The 27,581-nt window shown below is 45.0% G+C and overlaps 1 protein-coding gene across 1 annotated transcript in view; it reads right to left on the reverse strand.

Annotated features, from left to right (window-relative positions):
• The window catches only part of ptprn2 (protein tyrosine phosphatase receptor type N2), a 107,968-nt gene that overhangs the window by 51,376 nt on the left and 29,011 nt on the right, over nt 1–27,581 (reverse strand). The window contains exons 5-10 of the mRNA XM_062380003.1: nt 26,857–27,310; nt 26,413–26,709; nt 26,141–26,181; nt 25,272–25,696; nt 21,608–21,694; nt 15,995–16,074 (exon numbers count right to left, since the gene is read on the reverse strand). Coding sequence (XP_062235987.1) covers nt 15,995–16,074; nt 21,608–21,694; nt 25,272–25,696; nt 26,141–26,181; nt 26,413–26,709; nt 26,857–27,310 — 1,384 coding nt within the window. The remainder of the gene's footprint in view (nt 1–15,994; nt 16,075–21,607; nt 21,695–25,271; nt 25,697–26,140; nt 26,182–26,412; nt 26,710–26,856; nt 27,311–27,581) is intronic.

Genomic DNA, 27,581 nt, shown 5'->3' on the forward strand with positions numbered 1-27,581 from the left:
GACAGCATAAATCAGAGAGAGAGAGCGAGAGCGAGAGAGAGAGCGAGAGAGAGAGAGAGAGATGCAACCATTTTGTAACACAATCCAAAATGGATCCTAAATCAGTCCCGCAATATGCTGAGCTGCTAATGTGGTCCTGACAGAGCTTGTATATAGATAAATAATCACTTGAAAGATGCATTGATTGCGAAGCTCCTGCATTGTCCCTCTTAGCCTCCCCCGCTCCATCTAATGCACTGTCTGAGCCTCAAGATTACATTTCCAAGGCTTTTTTTTTTTTTTTTCCCCACTGAGGTATTCAAGATGCTTTCAGCTGCAGGAGGTTAATGTCAAAGTGAACACATTTGCTGCCGGTGGCCTTTAAGTCAATCCCTTCCAAACCGCATCTACAGATGTTAGTGCGGAGGACATCTTCCCTCCCAGAGTGGGTAAAGTAACCCGGAGCTTCTTCTGGTATCTGCCCGGCTGCATCCTGGCTGCTCGGCGCATCGCGGCACTAATCTTGGCGTGTTGCTTTCCTGTGCACAGCTGGGAGTGGTGGGTGTAAGATGAAAGTGTAACACAACAGGCTCACGCAGGTGTCGAAATGAGAAATATGACATTTCCCTTCAGAGATTTTATTAGTTCTGATATCACTCTGCATTCAGCCCGTCTTGATGTGTCACCCGGCCTCTTTTTTTTATTACTATTTTGCTTCAGGACAAAATGTGATAGTCATCATTATTATACGTCTAAAGCCGAGCAGCTATGACTGCAAAGAGAAAAGAAAGAGGTGTGTTCAGGTTGGGATACAATCCCAAAAAATCTAACAATACACAGTTTGACTAGTGTGTTTGATTTTTTCTAAGTTCCCCCTTCACTCGGAATCATCACCTCACTGCGGAGTCCCTCAAACAATTCCTTTTAAAAGTGCGGCAGCTCTCACAGCACGATGATAACACCTACACTCCACAGAAAACGCCGGCACACTGGTATTTTATAACGATTCATTTTCTAAATGGTTTCAGAATCTCTCCATTTGTACCAAAAACTCTCCTCTGGCTGAACTCTCGAGTCGCTGGGGACGAGCAACGAGGATTCTGCAGAGGCTTCACACCTCCCTGTCTTTTTAAGGACACCTGTTGGGCTGCATGGCTCATCTCCTCCTCATTTAGCCGTCTGTCTGGGCTCCGTGGGGCTGATTACCAGGAAGAGCTGATTCCAGTTGCACTGCTTATCAGTCTAATTAGAGCCCCTGGCAGGTGACTGGGAGGAAGTGGTGTGTCTCAGGCAGAGCGATTTGTACGAGCACGGTGCTGTTACATGACAGAGAGGACACAAATGTGATAGTTAGAACAAAAAGAGAAGGATATGAAATTATGGCTGGAGAATTATGGTGTCAGATCACTCTTATTAAAAGTGTTGGGAAACGGGACACGTACTCTTCAAGGTCTTTCTGGGGAACGGGAGGTGCCTGGAGGAGGTTTAATCACGCACTTTGCATCACAAACACTAATTTCAAAGACAGTCTGAAGTGGTGACAACAAGTCAAGAGGAAGAGGCGACATCTTGACTAACATCCTCTGGTGAAAATATCAACTGTCGAGAAAAAGACACGGAGACAGGCGACGGCTCTGCGGAGACCGTTTTTAATGGTCGCAGAGGATGAAATGAACGTGCACTTTACGAGAGGAAAAAGAAAAGCAGAAGATGAGACGAAGAAAGACTAAGAAATAAGAGGGAGGACGTGAGAGGCGGGGGCGGAGAGGAAGCGAACAGAGTCGAGGACGGAGGAGGATTCGGCAGGAGACGACGAGTCTTCCAGGTAGTGTATCAGTCGCCGGTAAAAGGTCAGTAGTCTGCTGTTCGCACATCCAGGTGCTAATGTAACACCTCTCACACCTTCCCCCGGCCGCCTGCATCCGGCTGCCCGCAGCTCGGTGGGCCGAGAGACTGTTGTTTGTGGTGGAATAATATGCTGTAATCCCCCTGTCTCAGATGTGGCTTTAACACAGGTAATTGGACTTGGAGTGTGAGCAAGCCTGTGGCTAGACAGACAGACAGACAGACACACACACACACAGACACACACACACACCACTGTGATGCACAAAGACAACGGTCGGCCTTGAAATAAGAAGGCCACCGTGGATTTTGATTTCACACAGATTTGTGTCAAGTTTTGAATATCTCCACTTTCTTTTTGTAGTGTTGTCCCCAGCCGCAACCAAGAATAAAAGAGTTCAAATTAAAAGAATGTACTAGTTCACTATGTACAGTAGTAACCGCCCAGTACTAGGGATTCACGACATGCAGCCCCGCCTATTTTACCCATTTTCGCAATTGTGTTACAACTTTCCGATGTGTGTCTGTATTCCACACTTCATAGATCGCAACTGAGAAAGAGACAGGAAGTAATGTATCTGTATCCCACCATCAATAAACCTCAGTCACCTGCGATAGCTTCGGATTAGCAAAATAATTCGGCCAGCAAATGTTTTCTCGTAATGTTAAAATGACATTCTGGTCTGTCTGAGCAATTATAATTATATGTTTTTGCTTTTATACTAATAATGTTAGGTCTGGCTACCATTTGCTTCCCTGTTTGAGCTTTATTCAATGTACTGTAGCCATGAAGGACAATTCCACAACACTTTTACTTGATAATTGTTTTAAAATGAGTCTTTAATGAGCTGGAAACATTAAAAAAGTCAAACAAATAAAAAAACTGTGAATAGCTCGAAAATGAAAAGTCCGCCTTTGTCTACCTTTCATTATAAGAACAAAAAGCAGACAAGGCAGTAACTAAGAAAAGTGGGGTTTAGCAAAATCATAATTAAAATATGTTTCTGTGCAGCAGACTTTATAGATATATTTATTATTAACATAAAATAATCCGCAATGTCTTTTACAAGGATATGGCTGCAGGTATTTGGGGTGTGCCCTCTTTCTTCCCAGAGAAAATTGAGATCATACATATATATTCCTTCCCTTTGTGTCAGCCCAAGTCAATCTGAGGTGGATATTGGAGTCAAATTGAAAGAGGGTGTCCCTTAAAGAGAGGTTTGAGATAGGAACTGAGTTATCGCCTCGGCAGAGAGCCCAGGGAGATCTCCTCTGTAGCAGCGCAGCCTGATGCATACAGGCCACTGACCCATGACAGTCAGCCCGTATCGATTTAAGAGGAGGCGGAAGACAGAGAGGAAAAGAGAGATGGGGAGATGGTGGGGGGGAGGGCAAAAGAAAAAGCAAAAAGTGTGAGGAGACAAGGGAGCAATGTCCCTCTTAAGACTTATCCATAATTCATTGTCTTTTCTTTCTGTCTCCCCTCTGTAGTTTCTCTCTCTTTCAGATGAGTGTGCGGCAGGGGAATGTTCATTTTTTAAGGGGGATTAGCGACGACCTATTTTGAAATGCATCCCTCTGGTATTTGTTTCAAACACACACACACAGACACACACAGACACACACACATGCTTATGCACTATCCATAGCTGCTGCTTTCCAAACCCAAACCCTCAAATTACTCCTAATCCCGCCCTGACCGGAAAATCAACATTTTCCCTATTAACTGGTTCACTCAGATCACACACACACGCATATAGAGAGATAGTGCACAAACACACACAAACAGGCTGATACAAACATGTGCACATAACAAATCCTATTTCTTGCTATTTGAAATTACTATCCGCAAGTACATGATCAAAACCACAACACAATATCTCGAATCCAGTACAAAAGTTGTCATTACATTTGTCTCCAAACGTGTCTACGCCATATTATTGCTTTGCTTCTTGTCTGCAGAGGTGTGAAAACACCGATCTTTCAGGTGGCAACCTCTGCTAATGACTAAATGACACCCTGGATTTTCCTTCAGGCATGTTCACTCATCTCTTCACCTTCTTCTACTCGTTTGTGAAGACCTCCACTCTCTGAGTCTTCAGCAACGCGTCTCCTGCCTCAACTTGGAGGTCTGAAGGTTGTTGAGAACATTACGGGACAAACAGACGCGGAGATTTCTCTGTGTTATCGTTGGGACAGTTTCTCCTCTGAAGCGTTCATGAAAAACACTTGATAACACAGTGGAGCGTCGCTGTAATTAGGGCTGATGAGTTATCATTTTCATATGAAAGTTGCGGATGGAATTGAGTGCAATGTTCAAATCATTAGAGCCGTATTTTAAATTACATAATTAATGTCTCAACGAGGTTTGTGCAGTTTAAATTGTACTCAGCGACCGTGAGTGTTAAACTGGCAGATATGACAACCTGCATATTTACTCAGCAGGAGCAGATTCTCCTTCATTTGTGGGTGAGTTGGTCAGGCAGCACAATGAAAGGGTTAAATAAAGTCTCTGCACTCGGCCAAAGAATGAGTCTTTGGGAAAGAAGAGGCGCCACCATTATCATTCAATCTAAATGATAAATCTCTTTATTCTTGAGTCGCTGATCTGGATATTTTACCCAAATCGCATTGGTCGGTCCTTCGTTTTAAACATCTACATATATAGTGTTGAGCTTTTGAATGTTAAATGCTCGAGGTCGAAATGAAATGGAAAAACAAGGATACAAATGTGCAGCACGTCTCCTCTGATTGCAAATGAGACACGGACATAAATAAATATAATTTTATCCTTGAATAAGTCATAACGTCGGGCGAAGGGCCGGATCTCTCCAGGCCTCCGCTGTGCATTCGACTCTACATGTCACTTTGCAATATAGATACCCACCTGCAGAGTTCAGCCTCCCCCCCCCGCTGTGTGTGTGTGTGTGTGTGTGTGTGTGGGTGGGGGGTGTTCGCTCTTTCTATATGACAAGATGCACAGAAGCTGCAAGTAAATACAGCTGTGCCGTGGGAATTTCTTGGCGCTCATGATGATGGCCGCTTTTTATATTCGACAGCCAAGAGGAAAAAAGAACTAAATTGCACATTATTAAAGAATCTTTCAGTAAATTATGGTTAAAGCTGTTTTTTTTTTGCATTCGTGCTGCTTCGTATCAAGTTGCCGCACGAATTCAGAGACGACAACAATCACTCTGACCAAACCGCTGTGTCCAGTCACAAACCCCTAATCACAGCACATTCTGAACTACGGGGGCCATTAAAACATTAAAGCACACAAGCAGATTTAGAGACAAGTACAAAAAGGGAAAAATTTAACATCTGTCTCTTTTTTTTTTTCATCTTTCAAGCCTGTTGCCAAAGAAAGCTGGTGCCGCACCTGGACATGAATTATAGACAGGCACTTGGATGAGGGGGATGGAAGAAAGAGAGAAGAAGAGGAAGAGAGGTGAATGAAAATGAGGGGACAGGGTGGATCTCTCCATCTGGAGACACTCGGCGGGGGGGTCAACGATCAATCCACGGCCAATAGCTGCCAATAAGGTACGACACTATTACACATAGTGCGCTACACAAAGTCCTGTTGCATAGCTGCAAATAACGGTGGAACAAATATGTTTAGAATAATGACATAAAAACAGATGTCTCATTGTGCGTTGCTTTATTGAAAATGTTATGAAATGGCTCTCGAAAATGTTTTTATGTTTTCAGACAGCTGTAATCCTCTGGTTCAAAATAAAAGAGGAAATATATATATAATTATACTCAAAGAGGAAGTACAAAAGCAAATAGAGCTTTGAAGATGGAAAGCCCGAAATGTCACCTGCCCGCTTTGAAGCTCCCTGGCTCTCTTTGTTTCTCCACACTTGTAGCTCACAAAACCACTGGCAGAGCGGGACTGTATTCAGGAGGCCAATTTAGTGCAGATGTACCATTAAGAGAAAAAAAACACACACACACACGCACACGCATGCAAACACAGGCTTGTGAGCTCAGACTGAGATATGCAAACAAGAACACTGTGAAGGAAATGTATGGTCGTCCTTGTTTGTTTTGTTCCAGGCTTTGTAAGTGTCTCTCATGTGCTGCATCTTTAATACACAGGTGCAGTTCCATTAGCACATAAACAACCTTGTCAACCGAAATATAACATATATCTCTTCAGTACATGTTTTAACCTCTGTACAGACAGTTTTCCTGATTCAGTTATGAAGGTTTTACACCTGATTCAGAGAAGAAGAAGCAAGGCTGAGAAGCATACAAAGAAAAATCTGAGAGGAAATAGTGCGGAGATGAAACAACCTGTTGATTTATCTCTTAGCTATTATCGATTCATCGGTTGAGTCGTTTGTTCGAGCATTAAACCCAAAGTACAGCTCTTCGTAAACTGCAGTGGTGTTCACAGAACCCAGTTTAATTTTTTTTATGGACTAAATGATTCATCAAGGCAACAATCTGCAGATTCAGAGGAAACTCTGCACTGGTTGGAGGAATCTGCATATTTTCTGGGGGAAGAAGGTTCAAATGATGATTTGAAGGCTGAGTATGAGACTAAATTGCCTTAAGACGACTTTATGTGGCAGTAAACAGCAACGGCAGCACTGCAGCATCAATGTCCCTCCTTCTACTTTGATCACTCCGAGACAAATGTGAGGAAACATCTGCACAAATCTTTCAGTGGCTCCGGTCTGAGTAGAAACCTTCAACCAAAAAAATCTATTTCCTACACTTCACAATCAATCTGCTCAGTTGATTTGACTGAGCTAAAAACTAAATGGCAGAAAAAATAGATAAAACCTATAACTTAACCTCTCGATAAGTCAATAAACTAAAAATAACTTTAAAAGCTTTTCTTATACAAGATTCTGCCTCATTGTCGGAGAGACGGAAAGACGCTAATTCAGTTGCTCACATGCTACAAACACAATGTACGAGCACCTGCTGTTTGCGACGTGAGGGGCCATCAGCACGCGTTCCCTCACTTGAAGTGGAGTTCACTGTGGGTGAGGGGTATGGACGATGAAGTGAAGGGAGGGGGGGTGTAGAGGTGAGGTGGAGGGGTCGGGATCAAGCCATACGAGGGAGGGCTGGTGGTGGCGGGATTGAAGAGGAGGAGGGATTTTCTGCTCAACGTGGTGCTTAGACCAGTAGCATCCGGCGGGTGTTCACCCGACTGCGCCTTCAGCTCCCGCAGCTTACCGAGACGCCGATGACACCGACAGAATACAAAACACAGAGGTCCTAATAAACCAAGGGGCCTGCTAAACCGTGGCTTTGACGGGGGGGTTCTTGAAAGCAAATAAATTCAACATTTGCTCGGAAGACGGCGACTGGAAGGATATGAACAATCTTGCCATTTTTTTACCCGAGCACATTCTGTTTGAACACGGAGAGAACACTGATGTGTGACTGTCTCATCGCAGAGCAGATAATCATCATTACGACGCTGTGGTGAAATGTGGCGTTCTGTCAGTTTGTGGCTCGCGAGCCGTCGTGTTATTGAGTTCGCCACCGTGTGGCAGAAGACGTGTAGTTACCCGTCGTCCAGCGAGGCTCGGCTGGAAATCAGATCACGGCCACAAGGTCCTCGGTCAGATTGAGATTGCAGACAAGCAACCCTCTAGTACAAATCAGGGAAGAGCAATTACACAATCTGGTGTCGCGTAATGACGAGTCCCTGCAAACCGGAAATGTGTGAACTTAAAAAAGAAATTACTATAATGATAATGATATATATTCAAAAGAAGGTAATCAAGAAGAAAAGTGGAGAACTCCAAATAATGTAGGTTATGGATTAAATCCTTCAATAGGGTTTTACGAAATGTATAATCAGCAACTAATGTCTGTTGAGACACAGTTTGAAGCAGATCCACTAGTTTCTGGGACATTGATAAACCACAAATGTGTCAACCTGATTGTCGCCCTAGAGGACAAGCAAGTTGAGTACGTCAGTCAATAATGGATTCATCCTCTGGAGACCATGAATGTCTGGTCAGAATTGCACTGCGATATATCGGAGAGTTGTTGAGATACTGTAGTCTGGACCACAGCAGGTAGATGAGTGACTGTCAGGCAGTGACTCACTGAACTGAGACATTTTAACGTGATAGTTCTAAAGCTCCTGCCACGTCAGATATCATCTCTTTATTAAGTTGAACCTGTCTCAGACTTTCTTAAGAGTTTAAACCTTAGTATCAGTTTTTCGTCTTTATTTTCCTTCAACCACGAGTGCAATCGCTCAGAGATGCAAAGTGTTACTTATGGGTTTAGACTTCAGTGCAAATATATTCATGACCTTGTCAGAAAGTTAGATTTCTCCTTTAATCTAAACACAATTCAGCACAGACGATGTGTTGATTCAATTTCAGAGTAGTCACAATCGAGGAAAACCCTTAATACCTCGGCATCATGCTTCGACACAATCCACATTGAACATATTACTGCATTTATTTCTAAATCCATGTCTTCCATTTCAATGCTCTTTTTTTTTCCTGCCCCCGCATTGAAACAGTGCACATTCAATTTTTGTTTACAAACTCGGGGTCTCTCCGGGTGTCGAAGGAAGGTTGCTCCGTTGTTCCAATTTGCGTTGCGTTTCACCCCCCCCACTCATTAATCTCCCTCCGTTCGCTGATAGCTTCGTTTCGTCCACTAGAAATCGCTTTCAATTATTCATGCCTATTTTCCACAAATACCTTGGAGATGGAATTAGCAAACAAACAATGCCAGGCGACACTAATCCTCGTCTACAGCAAAGATCCTTTAATGCACTGGAGATCTGGCGGGCTGTTGACAGGCACCTGTTACTGTCTTCAGCTGCTTTGCAACAGCAGTGTTGACACAGTGAATATGTTCACCGGAGCCGTGCAGCCCTGACCCTACACCGAGGGGCAGGGATAATACTACAGCGAAAGGAGAAGAGGAGCGACGTAAAGAGCGGGGGAGCAGGGAGAAAGAGCAGGAGCGGGGAAAGAGCACGACTGACAAGGATAAAGAGGATAAAGACGAGCACAAGACACAGACCCAATTCATCGGTTGGAACATTCTTTGCTCCTCGACACAATGGAAAACGTTTCCACATGACACCTTTTTTTTTTCTTTCTGTGAGACGAACACAAAGAGTAAGTGGCTGATGAAAGCTCAGTCTCTAGGCTAGGGACAAGGATAGAAACAAGATGTTCTAGACCGATCTCCTGAAGCCAAAGGCCCCGGCAGAGCATATTTAATATCTGTCTTTGACTATTTAAGATATTTTTCGCCTCTTGGAGGCAAAACAAGTTTAAAAAAAAACAAAAAAAAACGACAAAGCACTGTGACCTTGGAATTAAACAGACATCTGACACATAGAGGGAGAAAGTTTTATAATTTTACTCTGACTCATACAACTCTGGTTATGTAGCAGCCTGCAGCAAGTAAACGCTTACACACAAACACACACACACACACACACACACACACACACAGAAATACATGCATGTATGGAGAAAACCTGTTCACCTGATGCAACAAACACAATACGTTTCTGAGTTTCCCTATTCCTGAAGGTTAAGGTTGACAGAAGAGTGAGATGTGTTGTAGGAAATAAGCATCAATAGGTGTTTATGTTGTTACATATTTACTATATTTATAGTGTTATAGTGTGTGTGTGTGTGTGGTGTGTGTGAGTGTGTTTTTGTGGGTGTGTGTATGCATGTAACAGGTTCCCTATGCCACACCAACAACACCATCTACCCATGCAGATGAAACTTTGTGTCCTGTCCATCTTTAATCCCTCAAGAAGAAATGTGTCACGCTTTAAATATTGATCACAAAACCTGCGATAGAAATAATCGCACACATCTGCGTTTTCACACTTTACCTCCTACTTACAAACAGACACACTGACCCAGATGTGACCCCGGAAAGAAATACACACACACACACACACACACACACACGCACACAAACTCTCCCAGGGTGTTGACACAAGTCCGTGTGTGAGTTCAAGAAACAGACAGGATCCGTCTGGCTGCACTGTCGCACACAAACAGTCAATTGGACACTATTTTGGTTTGTAATGGCTTAGAGCAAAGCGTTGCACACTGTTCTGCAGAGTCAACACAATCCAAACAATTAACAAATATCGAAATAGGCAGATGAATCCATAAGGAAAATAATCATCAGTTGAGCTTGGATATGAAATTGGTGAAAAGAGTTCCACCTCAACCTACACAGACAAAAATCTACTTTAACATTAATGCATGTGTAATTATATTCTAGTTATATAATGTATATAAACCTATGGGTGAGAAAGCCCTCTGGATGATGTAGATGATGCAAAAGGGCCGACAGGGTACTACTGATACTGAGAGAAAGTAAGAAGAGACTGACGGATTACACAAGTGAGAGCTTGGCTTGTAGCTTGATGGCACATGCACACACACACACACGCACACATACACACACACACACACACACACACACACACACACACACACTCGCACACCCACATACACACGTTCTCACATACTAATACAAATACACAGAGCCAGGGGCAATGGAGGAGAAGAGACTGAGGAAGACTTTGATCACCGAACTGAGCACATTCGAGCACTCAACCAGAGAGGGCAGTCAGCGATGAGGAGGAGGAGAGAGAGGAGAGTGCCCAGGGAAAGAGGGAAGGGGCGAGGGAGGATGGAGAGGGGGAGTGGGAGGATGGGAAGGGGCAAGGGGGCGAAGGGGGGGGGGGGGGACTGGATGTTTTCTGACCTCTGTGCTCAAGATGTTAAGGCATGAACACACAGGCAATCAGGCATCCAACACAGACCAGTCTCCAAAAAGATATTTTCCTTTATTGTCGAAAAAACCCTGTAAAATGTAATTTCCCCCTCATGATGGTGTCTGTGTGCACAGGAGGCGGCAACGCTCCGCAAAGGTAATTCACACTTATTCCTTTAGCGTCTGGTGGCGTGTAAACGTACGCAATGGTGAATATTACGATACCAGGCACACACATAAACACACCCGTGTCACATACAGACCCCCCCCCCCCCCCCCCCCACGTCTTACATTTAATTTACAAACACTGTATGTCCCGGCAGCTGTAACGCTACACATTCGTCCTCCACGCCTGAGACGCAGGTGGATAAACCATTGTGCTGTTTGCAAAGAGAACAGGTAATTATCGTTGGCATTTTGACAAGTGTTTGCCAGAGTGAAGGTCAACTCTGTCTGCGTGGGAGATCTATGCTAATCTGCTCAGCTGGAAAAGACTACCACTCACCACTCAAATGGTAGCAAGCCCCATTATGCAGCCGCAGCTACGGTGCTTTCACTTTAGAGTTTGTCTGCAAGGGCGTGTGCGAAAGAGGGTGTGTGTTTGCTGTGTGAGTGTGTGTGTGTGTGTCAGATCAGAGAGTGTAGCAGACCTTCCCACAGAGGAGAGAATAGAAAGACGGACAGAATGAGGCAGACGGACAAATGGAGTGAGAGTAGAGGAGAAATCCTGTTATGTTTAAGCTCCTCTCTTTTATGTTTTTTTCCACAAAACAGCAGACAGGCTGTGGGTGAAGTACATTTCACATCTGCCCACAATGTCTCTCGTCTCGGCTTTCAGGAGAACTTTTCACGTTTCCATTCAAATATGACACAAGTTTCACATTTCTAAAAGAAAATAAGATTTAACCTGTGTTTGCATCCACTACCGTTGTCTCACTATTAGAACAGGTGCATTTGCCCAAACTCCCAAGTTTGCAACCTTTGAACCATTACAGAAGTCGAGGAAGCGTATATATTTTTGTCATGTAGTCATTTGAGGAGAGTAACAGTTTCAGTCTTTGGTGCAGAAGCTTCAGTGGATGTTAAAGTTGCATGTGCACGCTACACTGAACCTTTCATTCACAGTCCAGTGGCAGTGAGCTGCAGCGCAAAGGCTTTGACCATCATGAGTAATTTGGAATTCATGGTCTTGACCAAGAACATGTGGACAAGAGGATAGGGGGGGGGTATCGAACTGTCAACCGTGTGATTAGTGGCCGATACAGCCACTGGTTTTATCAATACAACAACTTTTTTTAATACAAATACAGTTTTTTGCTGCAAATTCATCCCAAAACGCTGGTTATCCAGAGCAGATTGAAAAAGCTCATAAAAACAGGTGGATGGAAATGCACACCAAAATACTCCTAATAGTTTTTGTCCTTATGTTTCCTGGATCTCCATCTCTCATGGGTTGGTCAAAGTGTCTGTGTGTGTTTGTGAGAGAGAGAGAGAGAGAGAGAGGGAGAGGTAAAGCGAGGCAGAGAGACAGACGCAGAGGTAGGAACAGGGGGGCCAGACAATGTCTAGGTCCACGTCTCCCTGAGTGTCTCCCTCGGGTGACAGCCGTGTGTCAGGGTCTCTGCACTCTGCTCCAGATGGCCCAGCCAGTTGCTCCCAGGGTCCCCAGGCTCCCAGCGCTCATTGACCAGGTCCGGGGTTCTCACGGCCTGGGGGCCCGCTGACTCATTGCTGTGGCCTGGCCTCTGGGGCCTTTGGGGCCTCCGAGGGGCTCTGGGTCACCCAGCCGTGACAGCCGAGACAATGGGACTGTCCTCGCCCAGCTCCCACCCACCACCTACCAGCACCTCCTAACACACACATATCCACCCACACACCCTGGTGGTGTTTGACCTGGACTTCCTTGACCACAGTGGGTTAGACAGCGGCCCAGTCACCAGACATCACAGAACCGGCTGACCAGTGGATTACGTTTGACACGGAGCTTAAAAACACGCTCCATTTATAATAAAAAGGCTGAAAAGAAGAAATGTGAAGCAAATCTGGAAGATGAGCCGTCAAAAACACATCCATATCATAGAGTGGGAATATAACGACAGGACGTAATTATAGAAAAACACTCTTCCTACACATAAACCCACCTCCTCGCTGTGACGTGCACAAACATGTCAGTGGGAGCAGGGGGGCGGATCAAATCCATCATTAGCTGTAAAAGTGTGGCTGTACAGTGAGCAGAAGCATTTCTGGCAGATCCAATTCCTCCCAACTGAAGGTGATTTACAAGTCGAGGAATCGCATCGAGATAGAGGCAAAAAAAAAGAAAGAAGTAGAATCCTAAACGACACATCTCAACATTGGTTTTAACAGCTTGGCTGCCACTTCATCAAATATTGAATAAATCATTTTTGGCACAGTACGAACGCCACAGCTGCAAAAAAGAAATAGAAAAAACACAACCCCCACGCACACAAACATGCGCGCACACAAACACGGACACACAGAATGCCTTGTAGTTTTGATAAAGCAGCAGCTTTCCCTTTTGTTTTGCCGCAGAGCAGGGATTAGGCAGTGTGGGTCTTTGTCCTGCCGTTTTCCAGTTGAGCAGAACACAAGAGCCTCTACCTCCACTAATACAGTCAGACCTCCCAGCAGGCCTTTCACCACACAGCCGCTAAGAACCTGCTGCCCAAAAGATGCTTTTCAAGGAGTTATCAAATCTCCTCTATACTGTCCATGCCTTTCAACCGAGTCCCTTTGTCTATTCTCCTCAATGGGGCATTGAGCACATCAAATAGAACTGATGGGCAGAGAGATGGACGGGAGAAACGCGGCAGAGCCGTATCGACCTCGTTCAGACGCTGCAGAGTACAGTCAAGGTAGAAGCAGGCTTCACATATTGTTGGATATAAATGAGGTAGTTTAATATGAAAGCTTTAGCACAGCAATATACAGTAAATGTACCACATTCCCATTGGTCCATTGACTGAAAGGAAGCATTTATAAGCAAACATTTTGAGTTTCATGTTTTCCCATCTCAGAACTTGAAATTTATAGACTGATAAATAACTGAGAGCAACATTTACATGTAAATATATAACATAGGTAGTACTCTGTCATTTAGTCAGTGAAAAAATGTATTATGAGGATCATTTAATTCACTTTATAAAACCCAAAGTGTGATAACACATTAGGTGTTATCAGCTTCTTAAAAAACTAAGATTTAGTCTTTTAATCTGTTTTATATCTATTTGAAATTAATATTTCAATGTTTGGATAGAAATAAGAGCCAATTGAAAAGTCATCTTTTGCTCTTTTATTGACACATTTAGTATTTTTTAGGATTTACATAATAATTGAATTATTTATCAGCTGCAGCCCTGAGCTCAGGATCGAGCGACACAAGTGCATGAAGCAGAATTCAAATGGCTCATGGTGCATTCGACAAACGACTCATTCTACCAGTTTTATTATTTATCATGCAGTTCAAACAACAGAGGACGTGTTTGCTGAATGTTTCGCAGCATTCCACACTTTTCGGGTTGTCTCCTCTCACGACTGCCACGGAGCCCGCTGTGCAGGCGCTCAGCAGCAGGTTGAGCCCAGAATGCAGCAGGGGTTTTGATGAGTTCATTAGGAGGCCACGTCATTTATGCACAGTCACACATAAGGCAAAGGTCAGCCAGGATTACCCAGGTGGCCCCTGCATGTGGGTGTCAGTTTGATTTCTCAGAGTCCACTTAAACAACGCTGTTGCGCCACAGCCTGGTTCCCACTTTTAAAAATCACCACGCCGTTGCCACATCGTGTTGAATTCAATTCCAGGTGGAATAAAAGGAATTTAAACTGCAAAGAAGGACAGTTTCTGCTTTCACTTCTCATTGGTTTGTTTTATATCAGGAGGAGAGGGGGGAAATCCCGTTCTCTTCAAACTGTGGTGGAAAGAGAAGGTGGGGGGGGGGGGGGCAGGGGATAAAGCTCTGGCAGGATTTCATCTCAGGTCAGCGGAGGCACACACACACACACACACACAGCTCTAAGGACAGAGGATTGAGCCACTCCGCTATCTCCGTTTTCACATTTTCATCTTACTGTTGCTGCCGAGTCGGGATAAACAAAACCGGTCGGCCGAACCTCATGGTTCCACGAGAGCTCCTTCTGTCTGCTCTCACGAATCATTATTCAGGTGGACTGAATTCATAATTCATCAACGCGGGTCAAGCCGATGATCATGTTGACTTAACATTTGGTCTGACATTTCAGCCCGGGTCGCGCCCGTCATTAGCTCTCGCCACACGCCACCTCATCAAAGTCAGCCACACAGGAGAGGGGGAGGAAGAGGAGGCATTCGAAAACAGGGATGGAGAAGAAAGAGGGAACAGAGACGCGGCAAAGTGCAATGATTGCACCTATTGTGTAACGTGTCGGCCATATTTGCTCATCTGGTCATTTTGGAGAAGTGGGATGACGACGAGGGGATGAGCACCCCGCACCAACTGTAATCCCACGAGTACACACACACACACACACACACACACACACAGACACACACTCTCAAAACCACCGGACCGGAGCTCAAACCCCGGCCCAGCGTGTTCTTGCGGTAAATCTGTATCATCAGCCACCATCCTCCGGCACAACCCTAATAGGAAACGAGTTGGCGGCAAAAGAGATGACACATCTCAGCCAATAGCTGGACACCGCCAGGTTGATTCCAGTGGGGTGATATTGGATGATATTGACTGTCGGGAGGAATCGCTGCGCCTCTCAAAGTAATTTCCGACCAAAGCAAGGACGGCGAGGACACACATCCAACAGACATCGGCACCGGCACAGACAATAAACCAGAGAGTGGAGGCAGCGCATACTGACAACTTCCTTTCTGTGGGTGACAGCTCTCCATCAGTCTACATCAAACAAGTGGATACATGCAGGCACCACACACACACACACACACACACACACACACACACACACACACACACACACACACACACACACTGAGGAAAATACACACTACCTACACACACACTTGGCTGGAGTGAACCGGTTTCAATCTGTCAGCCTGTTGGACGTAATAGAGGCGAAATAAACTGTCCTGTGTGCCGAGTGTGAGTGTGTGCGTGTGGCCAGGACAAGTGTGCACACTCGGCTCATCATCTCGGTAATTGATGGTCGTCTGTCATTGCACAATGTTGATAATCTTCTTCGGGGGACGGCGGCTTGTCTGAACAAGATGAGCACCAGCCTATCTACTGTATCTGGAGAGAGTAATCTGTGCTCTCATTTGCCGGAGCACAGACAGTGACGGAGCGGCCGGGCCAGTAAAAATGAGATGAGTGGCGATGAAGGTTGTCAACAGGATCATCGTGTGCGATTAGGAAAAAGAATAGGACGGAATAGACGGCGCTCTTACCCGCAACTTCAACCACATCCGCGGTGGTGATGTTCCTGGAGTTGGCTCCGACTCTGAAAGTCATCGCGGGTCCCAGGACGCTGCAGGAAAAGAAATTGAATATTTAAAGGTTCATTTCTCAGCATGTTGTATCTCCTTTGCAGTCCTGCTATGTATCAAGTCAGTAGGAGCAAGATTTTGGTGGCAATGTTAAATACAAATAAGAAAATGTTGTAATTTCCACAGGCATTAAACCTTGTCAGTGCCAATATCCCACTTTAGTTTTGGTTGCAACGTAATTGCTGCTTCAGTTCCAGCGTGTGTTTGGATAAATGAAGCTCTACATTTATTAATGGCAGTGGATTCAATAAAAGGTGGTTGTAGTGTCTGAAATCCCATTTCACTGTATTAAAACAGACAAGTGCTGTTTAGGAATAACCATAAAAAGGGTTTAACGATACTTTTGTCAATACAAGTACGTGTTGACCTCAGAAGTTTTGGTAGAAAACAACTATATGGTATGGGATGCAGTAACTATCAACATAATACTTAATATCAAGTACGATTCAGTCTCAGCTGTCAATCATGATGTTTCTCCTTTAACCCTTCATAGCCTCTAATAAATAATCAAAACCCAAACTTACTGGAAAAAGCATTACTTGAACATATGCCAAATGAAATTACATCATTATGTTAGAGAAAACATTCAAAGTGCAAAATTTGTTTTCCTTCAAAACACATTTGCTAACGCAAATTGGAAGAATATAATTTGTAGTAGACAGGGTTTGAGCATAATTTTGACATAACTTCCCAGGAGTTACATGCATTGTTTTTATGTTCAGCTAAAGTAACAGACTAGGGGATGAATCCTTATATTTACTGGACAGATGTGAGAGTCTCTCATCCATCCTCACCTCACCCGCCGCAAAATGTCAAAAGCTGCTCAAAGGTGCATTAAGGTTAACTGTACTATAAATGCAGAGATTGGCCAAAGACCAAAGTCCTGTCATCAGCTGAGCAACTTAATTTCTTTTCACCTACAGTAACCCGCCTGAGCTCCCAGTGCCCATATTCTCCGCTGTGTGGTCAGGAGTCAGCTGCAGGCTTCTCTCCCCGGAGCAGATAAATGTTTAAGGTCTGAGGTTGGCTATGAAATAAAATCTAACAACCCCAGCAGACTGTGTAAGAACTCCCAGCAGAAATGCACCGAGAGAGAACCGTGTATACTGAGGCAATGTGTACAGAAAACTGTACTCATGTCTACTGTAACCTCTGGAAAGTCTCGAGTGAAAACAAATTTAACAAGAAGCTCAAAAGAGAGAATTTCATGTTACAGCGAACAGTGACTTCATAGTCCTGCTGTGGGACGTCTTTCAAAACACAATAAAACAAGACACATAAGCACATCATCCCCCAGGAAGGATGAAGACTCCGTCTGGGCCAATCAGTAACAAATATGGCACCTTATTTTGAGCTGTAATTGCAGTTCCCCAATGAGACAATCAGGGTAATTCTGAACACTGGAATGCGGCAGTGAGATAATTTTCCTCAGGTTTTGTCAAAATTAAAATAGGAAATCAGAGACGTCTCAGATGCTGAAGATGAACACATTGCACGAGTGAACAAATGATCAACACTGGAATGAGATGCACCGCAACCACAAGTTCTAGAGAAATCCAAACAAGGCAACGTTTGGTGAGAGTTTTAACTGAGCGGAGAAATGAAATCAGCATTTTATCAGGTCGTCTTCATCTTTTATTCAGTCTCAAATGTCTGATATTCTGAAGAGAAATGAAAGATCTCTGGCACCTTTCATCTGTTGGTTCAGTGTGTGAGATTTAGGCGAAAGGCATCTATTGGAAGAATTTATTATAATATAAATATATATTAAATAATATAAAACATCACAGTCAGCTTGGTTAACTATGACTCTTAAAGCCTGGGAGTTAACTTCACACTTAATGTCAAACCTACATTATTTTATACCCAAGTTCCATTAATGTTGCATGGAAATTCATTTCAAAAGAACAGTTTGACATTTTTACAGGTCAAAAGCTTGCTTGAGTGTTAGATGATGATCAATGCAACTCTCCTGCTTATACATTAAATATAAGCATAGTGCTAGAAGACTTACGCTTAGCAAAGAGAAAGGGTAAAAACAGCCGGCCTTGGCATGTCTGACCTGTCGTCACCTTCTCCCAGTTCTGTTCAGATTAAATATAATATATGATATTATGCGTTGATAAGTAAGGTTAGAAGTGCAAGTTGGAAGATGTTGTTAGCTTGGAAAGAGCCCCGCTAGCTGGTTCCCACTGTTTCCAGTCTTTATGCTGAACTATGATAAGCTAACCAGCTGTCGGCTCAGACATGAGTGGGTTCAAATCTTGCTGTGATAGATAAAAACTTCAAGAATCTGCAGATTGATTTTCTTGAATGGAAACCAACGGTTGTATAGAACTGAATACAATGTTCATACAAACGTATCAGATGTATTCAGCAGCCTATAGATTTCTTCATGTACTACAACAATGAATGACGTGCAGCCGAGACGTCCACTTGCTTCATCTTCCTCCAGTTAAACCATCAACCCGCTTCATGCCTGAACTGTTATGGCCTGGAAAATGTACATTGACTTAGAGTGGACTTCCTGCCCCAGTGTGTGACACGGGGGGGGGGGTATTCATCACACTGCCAGGATGCTGCAGCCCGGACGCACTCACCATCAGTCAGTCCGCTGCACAGAGCCAGCGACTCTCAGCCGGGGGCAACCTATGAGCCGGTACCTCCAGACGGACGGACCCGACCACGCACCAGTGCATTTCTGAACATGATCACACACACACAAATACACACACATGTGTGGCTCTGAGAGAAACCTGTCCTCCTCTAAAGCCTTCACCTGGGCTCTGTTTGCTCACGTAAATGTCAATATTTCCACAATCTTCACCCCGGCCTCCATTCGCGCTGGCCGAAGGTGTTCTGCCAGGGATCTCAATGTAAATCAAATTGAACTGACATGATTTTTTTTCTTTTCTCCTTCTCAAATCAACACACACACACACACACATACTATTTAAATGGGGGGGGGGGGGGGCAGTGCCTCAGTTGGGAGGTGAAGTAAGACGACAGATATCTGGAGGACGTCACACTGCCTCCTGTGTTATCGGATGTGTAGGCTCGGACTTCATATTAGTTCTGCTGGTGTGTATGTGCAGACTGGTTGAGGGGATATTGTCAGAGGGCGTGTGTGTGTTTGTGTGCCTGAACAGACTGTGTGTTAGCATGGACTTGTGAGTGTGTGTCCCACTCCCCCTAGTGTTTCTGACGAGTATAACACTTACGTCATCTGGAAAAGTGCTCACATAATTCCCACCCCATCACAATCATCATCATCCTCATCATCATCATCATCCAGAAAAATACAAAATCAGATCTCTTCTAAAAGGTGGAATATTTTCCGCGTGTGACTGTGGCAGCGAGACCACACAAAATTGTTTTTCAGAATCGCAAAAATCTCGACAACATCGAAGCCTCCAGCCTCCTCTTCTCATTTTCTCTCAGTGTGAAATCCTCCGCCTGCCGCTTGTCATATTTCAGTATCTGCTCTCTCATCTTACTATCAGGGCACATCAGAGCGAGTGAGTAACAGAGAGAGAGAGAGAGAGAGAGAGGGAGAGAGGGAGTGGGCCCCGGAGCAGGGCGCCGTGCTCTGACCCAGCTCCTGTGTACTCCAGCCTCCTCATATTCCGACAGAGGCTTTTAAACACTCACCTGCTGCGGCCGCACAGCGAGAGTCACAATGGACCTGCGTCACGTCCTCGTCTCGGCTATTTCTACATGAATGCACTTTCATTAGTTTGAAAAAAAAAAAAGACCAAAAAAAAACGAGAACGAGGATAAACAAGCCAGACAAAGAGGACAGTCTCTGTGTTTGTCTTCTGTGCAGAACACTGTTATCAATATTAGGTGTAAAACAGCGTGGAGGCTTCATTTGCTGCATCTGTCTGTGGCTTTTAAACTAGAGTAAGAGCTTTAATGCTTTAATGTGAGTACACGCACACACACGCACACACACGCACACACACGCACACACACGCACACACACACACACACACACACACACACACACACATGCACACACACATCCATACAACATTTACTTGAACTCTATTGCAGGAAGACTCCGATTTTACAAACATGATTCATTTGCTTTTAAAATATTTCCAAATATAAGTCCAAAACTCTGAGTCCGACCTTCGTGCACCTAATAGTAGCCTGCATGAAAAGATGACAGCTGCCCCAGAGGGAGACTACAGGGTCTAGATTGCCCCCTGGTGACTCCCTGTAGTATAGGACATAAACCCTGTCTCCTCCATGTTAGTGGCTGTGACATTCCTCAAACATGGTTTCTGTGATTTTAGGTTCAGTGCTCATCACATTGACACATGTTCAAGTGATACTGTTTCCAGTAAGTTTGGTTTCGATTGAATAATTATAAGAGGCTATGAAAGGTGAAAGGGGAAATGTCCTGATTGACAGCTTAGACTGAATTGTACTTGTAATTAAGTATTGTTACACTACATGGATCTGAGTGCCACAACCACATTATGGTACAGCACAATAATGCCGCCGGCTCTCCATCAGCATCCATGTAACCACATTAACCATTAGGTGCATCGGCTCAGTGTGAGTGATATGAAATGACAGGTGCAGCAGCAACATTTACTCAATCAGTGCCGGCACGGGGACAAATCCTGATGTTCCTGGAGCTGAGAGCGTCTCCTCGGCTGCGTTTATTTTTGAGGTCACTGAGCGTATTTTCAGTGTCGAGCAGCAGATAGAGAACACTGTCAGACATTGTTTTTCGCTCTGTAGCAATTACACACGGCAGAAGAGTCTATGTGCAGTCGAGCCGCGGTCCCAGACTGCAGTTCAGCGGCTTTGGTGCACACATGCTGCGGGTGTTTCTGAAACAGCCAGACTTCCCTTCTCCTGCAGGAGCGTCTTGAAAGACTTGTCAGATCTTCGGGAGAACACATCTCCTCTGCCTCCTACATGGTCTGACACCGAACGTGCAGCAGAACCACAGTGCAGGCACAAACCAGGCTGGGTTCAAGGACAGTTCGCCTGCTCATTAATATATTAACCGCCTCCTGCTGGAATAGTGTCTCTGTATCCAGCTCTCTATCTGCTGCTGCCTCCCCTGCTCTCTCTTCCTCTCTTTGTCTCTAACCGAGAGTCGTTTGATGACTTGACTGCTCTCTTCTCTACGAGGCGCACAGTGACAATAGTGGCGAGGCGGTGTTTTGAATACAATGGAGACATCAGGATGTGTCTGGAGGTAATTAGGCCTGATTTCTCTCACTGCAAGAAGTCAAACACTCCAAAAGGTCAGAAAAACAACAAACGCCTACAGTCTCCGGCAGCGCGGCGCCACACCTCCACACAAGCAGCCCTCGCTGTGTCGGAACAACCTTCACTCCGTTTCCCCGGAGCTCAAAGGCACAAAACAAAACTGCTTTGTTTTGTGCAACTGTTGGCAAATGATCTTTTATGCAATGCATGGCTAATGAGCTGCAATGTGAATCAGTGTTGTGGCGACAGTGTGGGTGTGAGCGGGACGTTTGTACGTACGAGAGCTGGGTGAGGTCTGTGGCCTGGAGGTCCAGCCCCTTTGTCAGCCGCTCCATGAGGTCCAAGCCCTGGTCAGTGGTGAGGGAGCTGTGGGGGGGAGAAACACACAGACAGCTGGGTGTCACATTTGAACGTCCACATCCATACGAGATACACAAAGCCAGTCAGGTGTTGAAATGCTATTTTTTTTAGGGAAATAGTGCCACATTTCATACCCACAAATGGGTCATTGCACATAAGCAAAAGCTACGGTTGTCTGAATGGATGTGCTGCACACAAGCACACACAGCCGCACACACACGCACAATCACAAACAAACACACAAAGCGCAGTGCCAAGGGAAAAGGGATCAGCTGCTTCTTCAGGCTCGGTAAATCACCTGCTTTTTTCCAGCAATGAGACAAACAATAAGGTGCAAATGGAACCTGCATGAGGTGTAATGGCTGCATCATATGTACGCGCCTTTCCCTCCCGTTCCCTCTCTCATCTTTCTTCTCCTTCGCCTACATTCACTTTCTGTCTGTCGCACACAGTCACACACTCACACACACTCAAAGTACAACATGATGAGACAGGGTACACAAACACCACGGCACGCACGCGCCCTCACGGTGAGATGAGAATAATAAGGTGCAAATGGAATGGAGGTAAAGTGTAATGGTGGTCTGATAAAGCCATGCCTCATCTCAGCTCAGTCCTCGGCTGCTCTCTCACTCGGAGAGTAAATCGCCAAGGAAATAGACCAAACAAAGGCAATCTACGGGCCAACGGGCTGGAGGGAGGAAACGAGAAGGGCATACACACAAACACACAAACACACACAGAAATCTACTTTACTGCTGACAGCTTAACCTGGAAGCACCGAGACTGCCAAGTGACTGCAAGGTGACATGCACCAAACAAGGCCTGGATCATAATGAGGCACTGTTCAAGTCTCTTGCAGAGAAATGGCAGTTTAAAAAAAACAAAAAACAGTTGCATTATCAGTTATATATATATTTTTTCCAGATACTCAGCATCCTCTTGAGTTAAAAGATATAATCATTACAATATAAAAGCTGAGATCAAATCGCTCTCCTCTAAAAACAGTGTCCTGGGATGATTCTCTCCACCTTTAAAGGGAGTGGGTGGTTTCTTTTTTATTCCTCCACTTTTTGAGGGTTTTTTGAAAGTTAAAGATTCACCAAAGCAATTCCAGACACGTTCTGCATCCCTCTGCGGTAATTCTAGCAACTGGAGAGCTCCGGGAGTGACTTGGTTGTTGATGCTAGCACTTTCCCCCTTGGATTTCTCTCCCTGTCTCTCTCCCTTCTTCTCCCATATACCTCTTCGACTTCGCCCTCCGCACACAAACACGCGCCACAGCCTCCCCCACTCCAATTCCCTAAACCAACCCCCCCACCCCCCGCCACTACCACCACCTCCACCACCACCACAATGTCAGGAGCTGTCAGATAAGCAGGTTTGCGCAGCTTCACTGCAGGGTGCGAAGCAGCTGGGGATAACAACCGTGCAATCATGAGGTCTGCAGCTGACGGCTCTATGGGCCAACTATAGGCGTCCGCTAGGTGGGCTGAGGGGAGACGTGGAGAGGGAGGTGAAGACGTTTCACTCAGAAGGTGACCTGTTTCCTTTCCCCTGGCGGGTACCTGCCTTTATTGTGTATTTTCGTCTTAATCGGCGTTTCTATACGTGTGGCCATAAGGTGACGGAGAGTGTGCCCGTCGCAGCTTTATGAGCCTGCGTCTCCTTCACAGGTGAAGGACAACCCACTGACACCGGACTTGATAACGCCATAAAGGGATTTGAGAGAGAGCCAGGGGCGAAGACACAGTCGATAGGAACTTATCTTTGCTGAGCCCGAGCTGAGTGAGAGGTGAGCGCGAAGGAGAGAGAGAGGGAGAGAGAGAGAGAACTTGGCTACCCTTCCTGACAAAGTATTATCATTAAAGCTGTAATACAGCGGAGTAATACCCACACACGCAGGGATTTACCATCCCTGCTATTGTAATCAGGTGCAGCACACACTAAGGATTTCAAACCACTGTGTCCTTTCTCCATTCAGACGTGCATACGTGGGCGGTTTTGACAGGAGCTGAGTCTCTTAAAGGCAGTTTTAAGTAAGCGAACAAAGCGGACATATGCCTGGTTTTAAGGGATGTCAAATGAAACAGGTCCAGCAGCACGCCTCGCAAACGGCTAGCTGAGCAATAAACCGTAGCACCAAGCAGCTATGAGCCTCATAATAACCACTTAAGCATGAGAGAGTGGCTTTTACAAGGTTGTTGGGGATGCTATTTGAATATACTGTAGATTTTCAAGTAGACAGACGGCGGCAGCGGAGGTTGCTGACATGCCGCAGACTAATGCAGTGAAATTCACAACAGTGGGAAAACAGAGCCACACTTGACATGAATGCAGTTCAAAGGGTCTCATGTCTAACGTTGCCCTGGGCGGCTACTTCAGCACGTCTCTATATTTCACAATCTAAAAAAAAAAACTGCAATGATGTTTTTTTCCCTAGTTTTATTTACTTTATGTAAATTTTATGGAGTTAAGTACTCAGCATAGTTCAATGTCATACGCAGCTACATTTACAGCCTAAGCTTGTCTGCAACGTCCTTATACGGGCATCTATAGGACGGCACAGCTCAACAGGGAACCAGACCAAACAACATAAAACATCAACATTAATAAGATTAAAACTACAAAATTATAATAAGTGACAACTAGTAACGACCGTTAGACTAAACTTCCTTTATTATTTGACCTTAAAGAGATTGTTGTAGGAATATAATCTGCCATTATATCGGTATTTTAATTTTTTTTCAGTATGGACATTGGCCAAAAAATCCATATTAGTCAGGCTATGCTTTTGTTTCCCCCATTAGCTAAAGGCAGCACAGTGGAGATGGTGTGCGGTTGAACAACCAGAGTAGTTTCCTATTGTTGGAGAGGCACAGGAGGCGAAGACAGAAACAGAGGTAAAAAGACAGAGAACATCAGATGAGCATTCACTCCAACGGAGAGAGTCATCGTGGCAGAAATCCAGCCCAGGCCTGATCCGCTGGGGCCGGCCGGGTTTGCGGGTTGTTCTGCCGTGTGAAGGAAACCAATCTCAGAACACACACGGGCAGCACGCTCCCATGAGCAACCCCCCCGAACGACAGGCGCACACGGGGAAGACACTGACAGTGCTGGTAAAAAACGTTATAGATTCTTTTATGGTCCACCGGCCGACCGACGCAGCGGATTTGTCACAGCGGTCCCACCGGCCAGTGGAGAGAGCTCCGAGAGCAAACCAACATTCAGTTGGTGTTACTTCTACTAGATCCTAAAATAACTAAACCTGCCTCTTTATTCACACGACTCACTGTCTTTAGCAAACCTGTGAGATTTGTAGGAAGGTGAAAATGTGTCTTTTGCCACTTTAACCAATAAGAGTAATTATTTTAGGATCATAGTCATTATTTGTATATATTATTTCTATTTTTTCTCTGAATCCTTAATTTCTGAGGTTATTTTTCATAGGCTAGATGAAATCATGTTAACAGAAATGAAGAACTAACTCATATGTGACATTTCTTAGTTTTCAACATTGATTAGAAATGACAAATGAAATCACAATAGTAATAATATCCTCAATAGTGTGACTCATACTCACTCAGTTCCGGTGATGATGTAGCCAAAGTGTCTGTCCTTCCCTCTGCTGGAGAACTCCTTCACCCCCACGTGGACCAGCTGTGTTTTGACTTTCATGTCCGTCTTCTGCGGCTCCACCGGCTGCTTCCTCCCCGCCGGGGCCTGAATCCCCTGCATCAACCTCTCGATCTCTGAGTCCACGTGTGCGACGGGGCCCCCCCCACCACCAGTTAGCCGCAGCGTGGAGCCATCTTTCGCAGGCACGACCACGGTCTTCTCTTCCCAGCGGTGGGGCACAGGGACTTGGACCTGGCTTGTCCGGCTATGGACGCTCTCCAGTCCGACCATTTTCTGGAGGGGCGCTGGTCGGCCGGCGCTGACATCCGAGGCCTCACCGAAGTTCTCCAGGTTGAGGTAGTCCAGCAGCTTGGAGAAGAAGGCCTCATGCTGTTTGAAAGACAGGACTTTGCTTTAGAGAAGGTGTAACATTCAAAGGGGAATAATAACTTGAAAAGCGACCTGAGATATATTTTAAAAAGTAAAATTCGTGTTGCATTCACCGACATTTTAAAGACTGAGTCTGCTGTGTTAAGGTCTAAATTACTTTTTTTTTAACTTTTTTTCTTCCTACAAGTTAAACACATGTTGACGCACATAACCATCTTACTTGTTGTCATGTTTTTAAGTTCCAGACACATTCTCAGAAACAGCAGTTGTGAGTTTTTCTCTTTCAAACTCTTTTTTAAGAATTGAAAAAGCAAACGTTGGTCTGCACAACTTTACAACCACCCATTTCTGAAGCAGCATTCAAAAGGGAATAAAGTGTAAGTTTGTGCGTCTCCCTCCCTGAGAAACCAATTTGTTGGTTGAGCAGAGTAATTTTAAATTCACCTTGTCAACGGGCTCTTTGTCTGCTCCGTCTATTTGTTGGCCTGGAAACAAACACAATGTGAGCAGATTGTGTGAAGCACTCTTTTGTATTTAGCAAATAAAAAAAACAAAACAGTTATCAAGACTCAAGAAATACATTTGGCAGCTTTTTATATGGAGATTATATAAACAAAGCACTATTTAGACATTTATAAATGGCAACGCTGCACAGTCTTATATCTACGACTGAATAAAAAAGTAGTTGTTGTCACTGTTGGTTTTCACACACCCACCTTGCTGCTTCGTTGCCAGTGTGTCTTTCTGGTTTGCATCCTGCCCTTTGTCTGATTTCAGGACCTGGTCTTGATTCGGTTGTGTATCTGCCGGCGGCTCCATGTTACCGTCCATGTCCCCCCTGGAGGCAGCAGCTCCTTCTCCTGGACGCGCCCCAGCGGCGGGCTGCTGCTTGTCCGCCTCCCGCAGAGCCCCTGTGATGACTTCAGCCAGCTGGTCCAGGTCTTTGCCCATTAAAGCCTCCATGCTGATGCTGTGCCTTCCCAGCTGATTCACCACATTCTGGATAAACCGCTCTGGAGGGGACAGAAGTGAAGAAAGACCATCCACAATAAAAAAAACAGCATTTCAATATTATTTCCCATAATCAAAGGCAAACTTTTTTTTTTGCTGATATAAAAGCCAAACTGTATAAGAAGCTTTATAAAAAAGGCTGATCTTACCATCCGTGACACTAAGAGGTTCTTTGGCACCCAGTCGGTTTGTACCGGCCTTGAACAGCAGTCTGTCAAGATTAGGCCTCTGGGTTTTGGAGCCAAAAGCCTCCTGAGGCTGCGGCTTTGCATTTTCACTCAGAGCCGGCCGAATGTAGCTCAGGTAATGGAGTTTTCCTTCGGGCCAGGAAGCCTCTTCACCCGGGGAGCCCTGCTGAGCGACTGGTGCCACGGCAAGAAGCCGCTCTAGCTGGCTGGAGAGCAGCTTGCTCCTGGCTGGGTCCTGGTTGGAGAGGGTTGCACTGAGCTTGGGGTGCCGGCCCTCTCCACTCTGCGTGAAGACTTTGGTGACAGGAGGATGTTCGGCTCCTTTCTGCAGGCTGTAGACATGGGTTGTCTTCCAGCCCTGCTGGGGTTTGGGCCAGCCGGACTCCAAATGACCATCAGACTTGATGTCTTCATTCTTTAACAAAACATGCACATTTAAAAACAATGTTAAAATATCAGAAACTGTTTTTTAGTCGTTTATTCAAATAAAAATGCCAACGTGTTCTCGTTTGTGAGGATTTGTGGCTTTACTTCGTATCATGAGATGTCAATATGAACATATTTGGATTTTGGAAGGTTGAACTTGATTAAATGACATCATCTTACACTTCACATGTTAGCTCTCTGACATAAGCATTTAGTTCAAAGCGTCTGGTATGGCTGCGGAGTCTCTGTCTTATTTCGCT

This window comes from Platichthys flesus, chromosome 21 (genome assembly GCF_949316205.1).
Source record: "Platichthys flesus chromosome 21, fPlaFle2.1, whole genome shotgun sequence".
Classification (NCBI taxonomy): Eukaryota; Metazoa; Chordata; class Actinopteri; order Pleuronectiformes; family Pleuronectidae; genus Platichthys; species Platichthys flesus.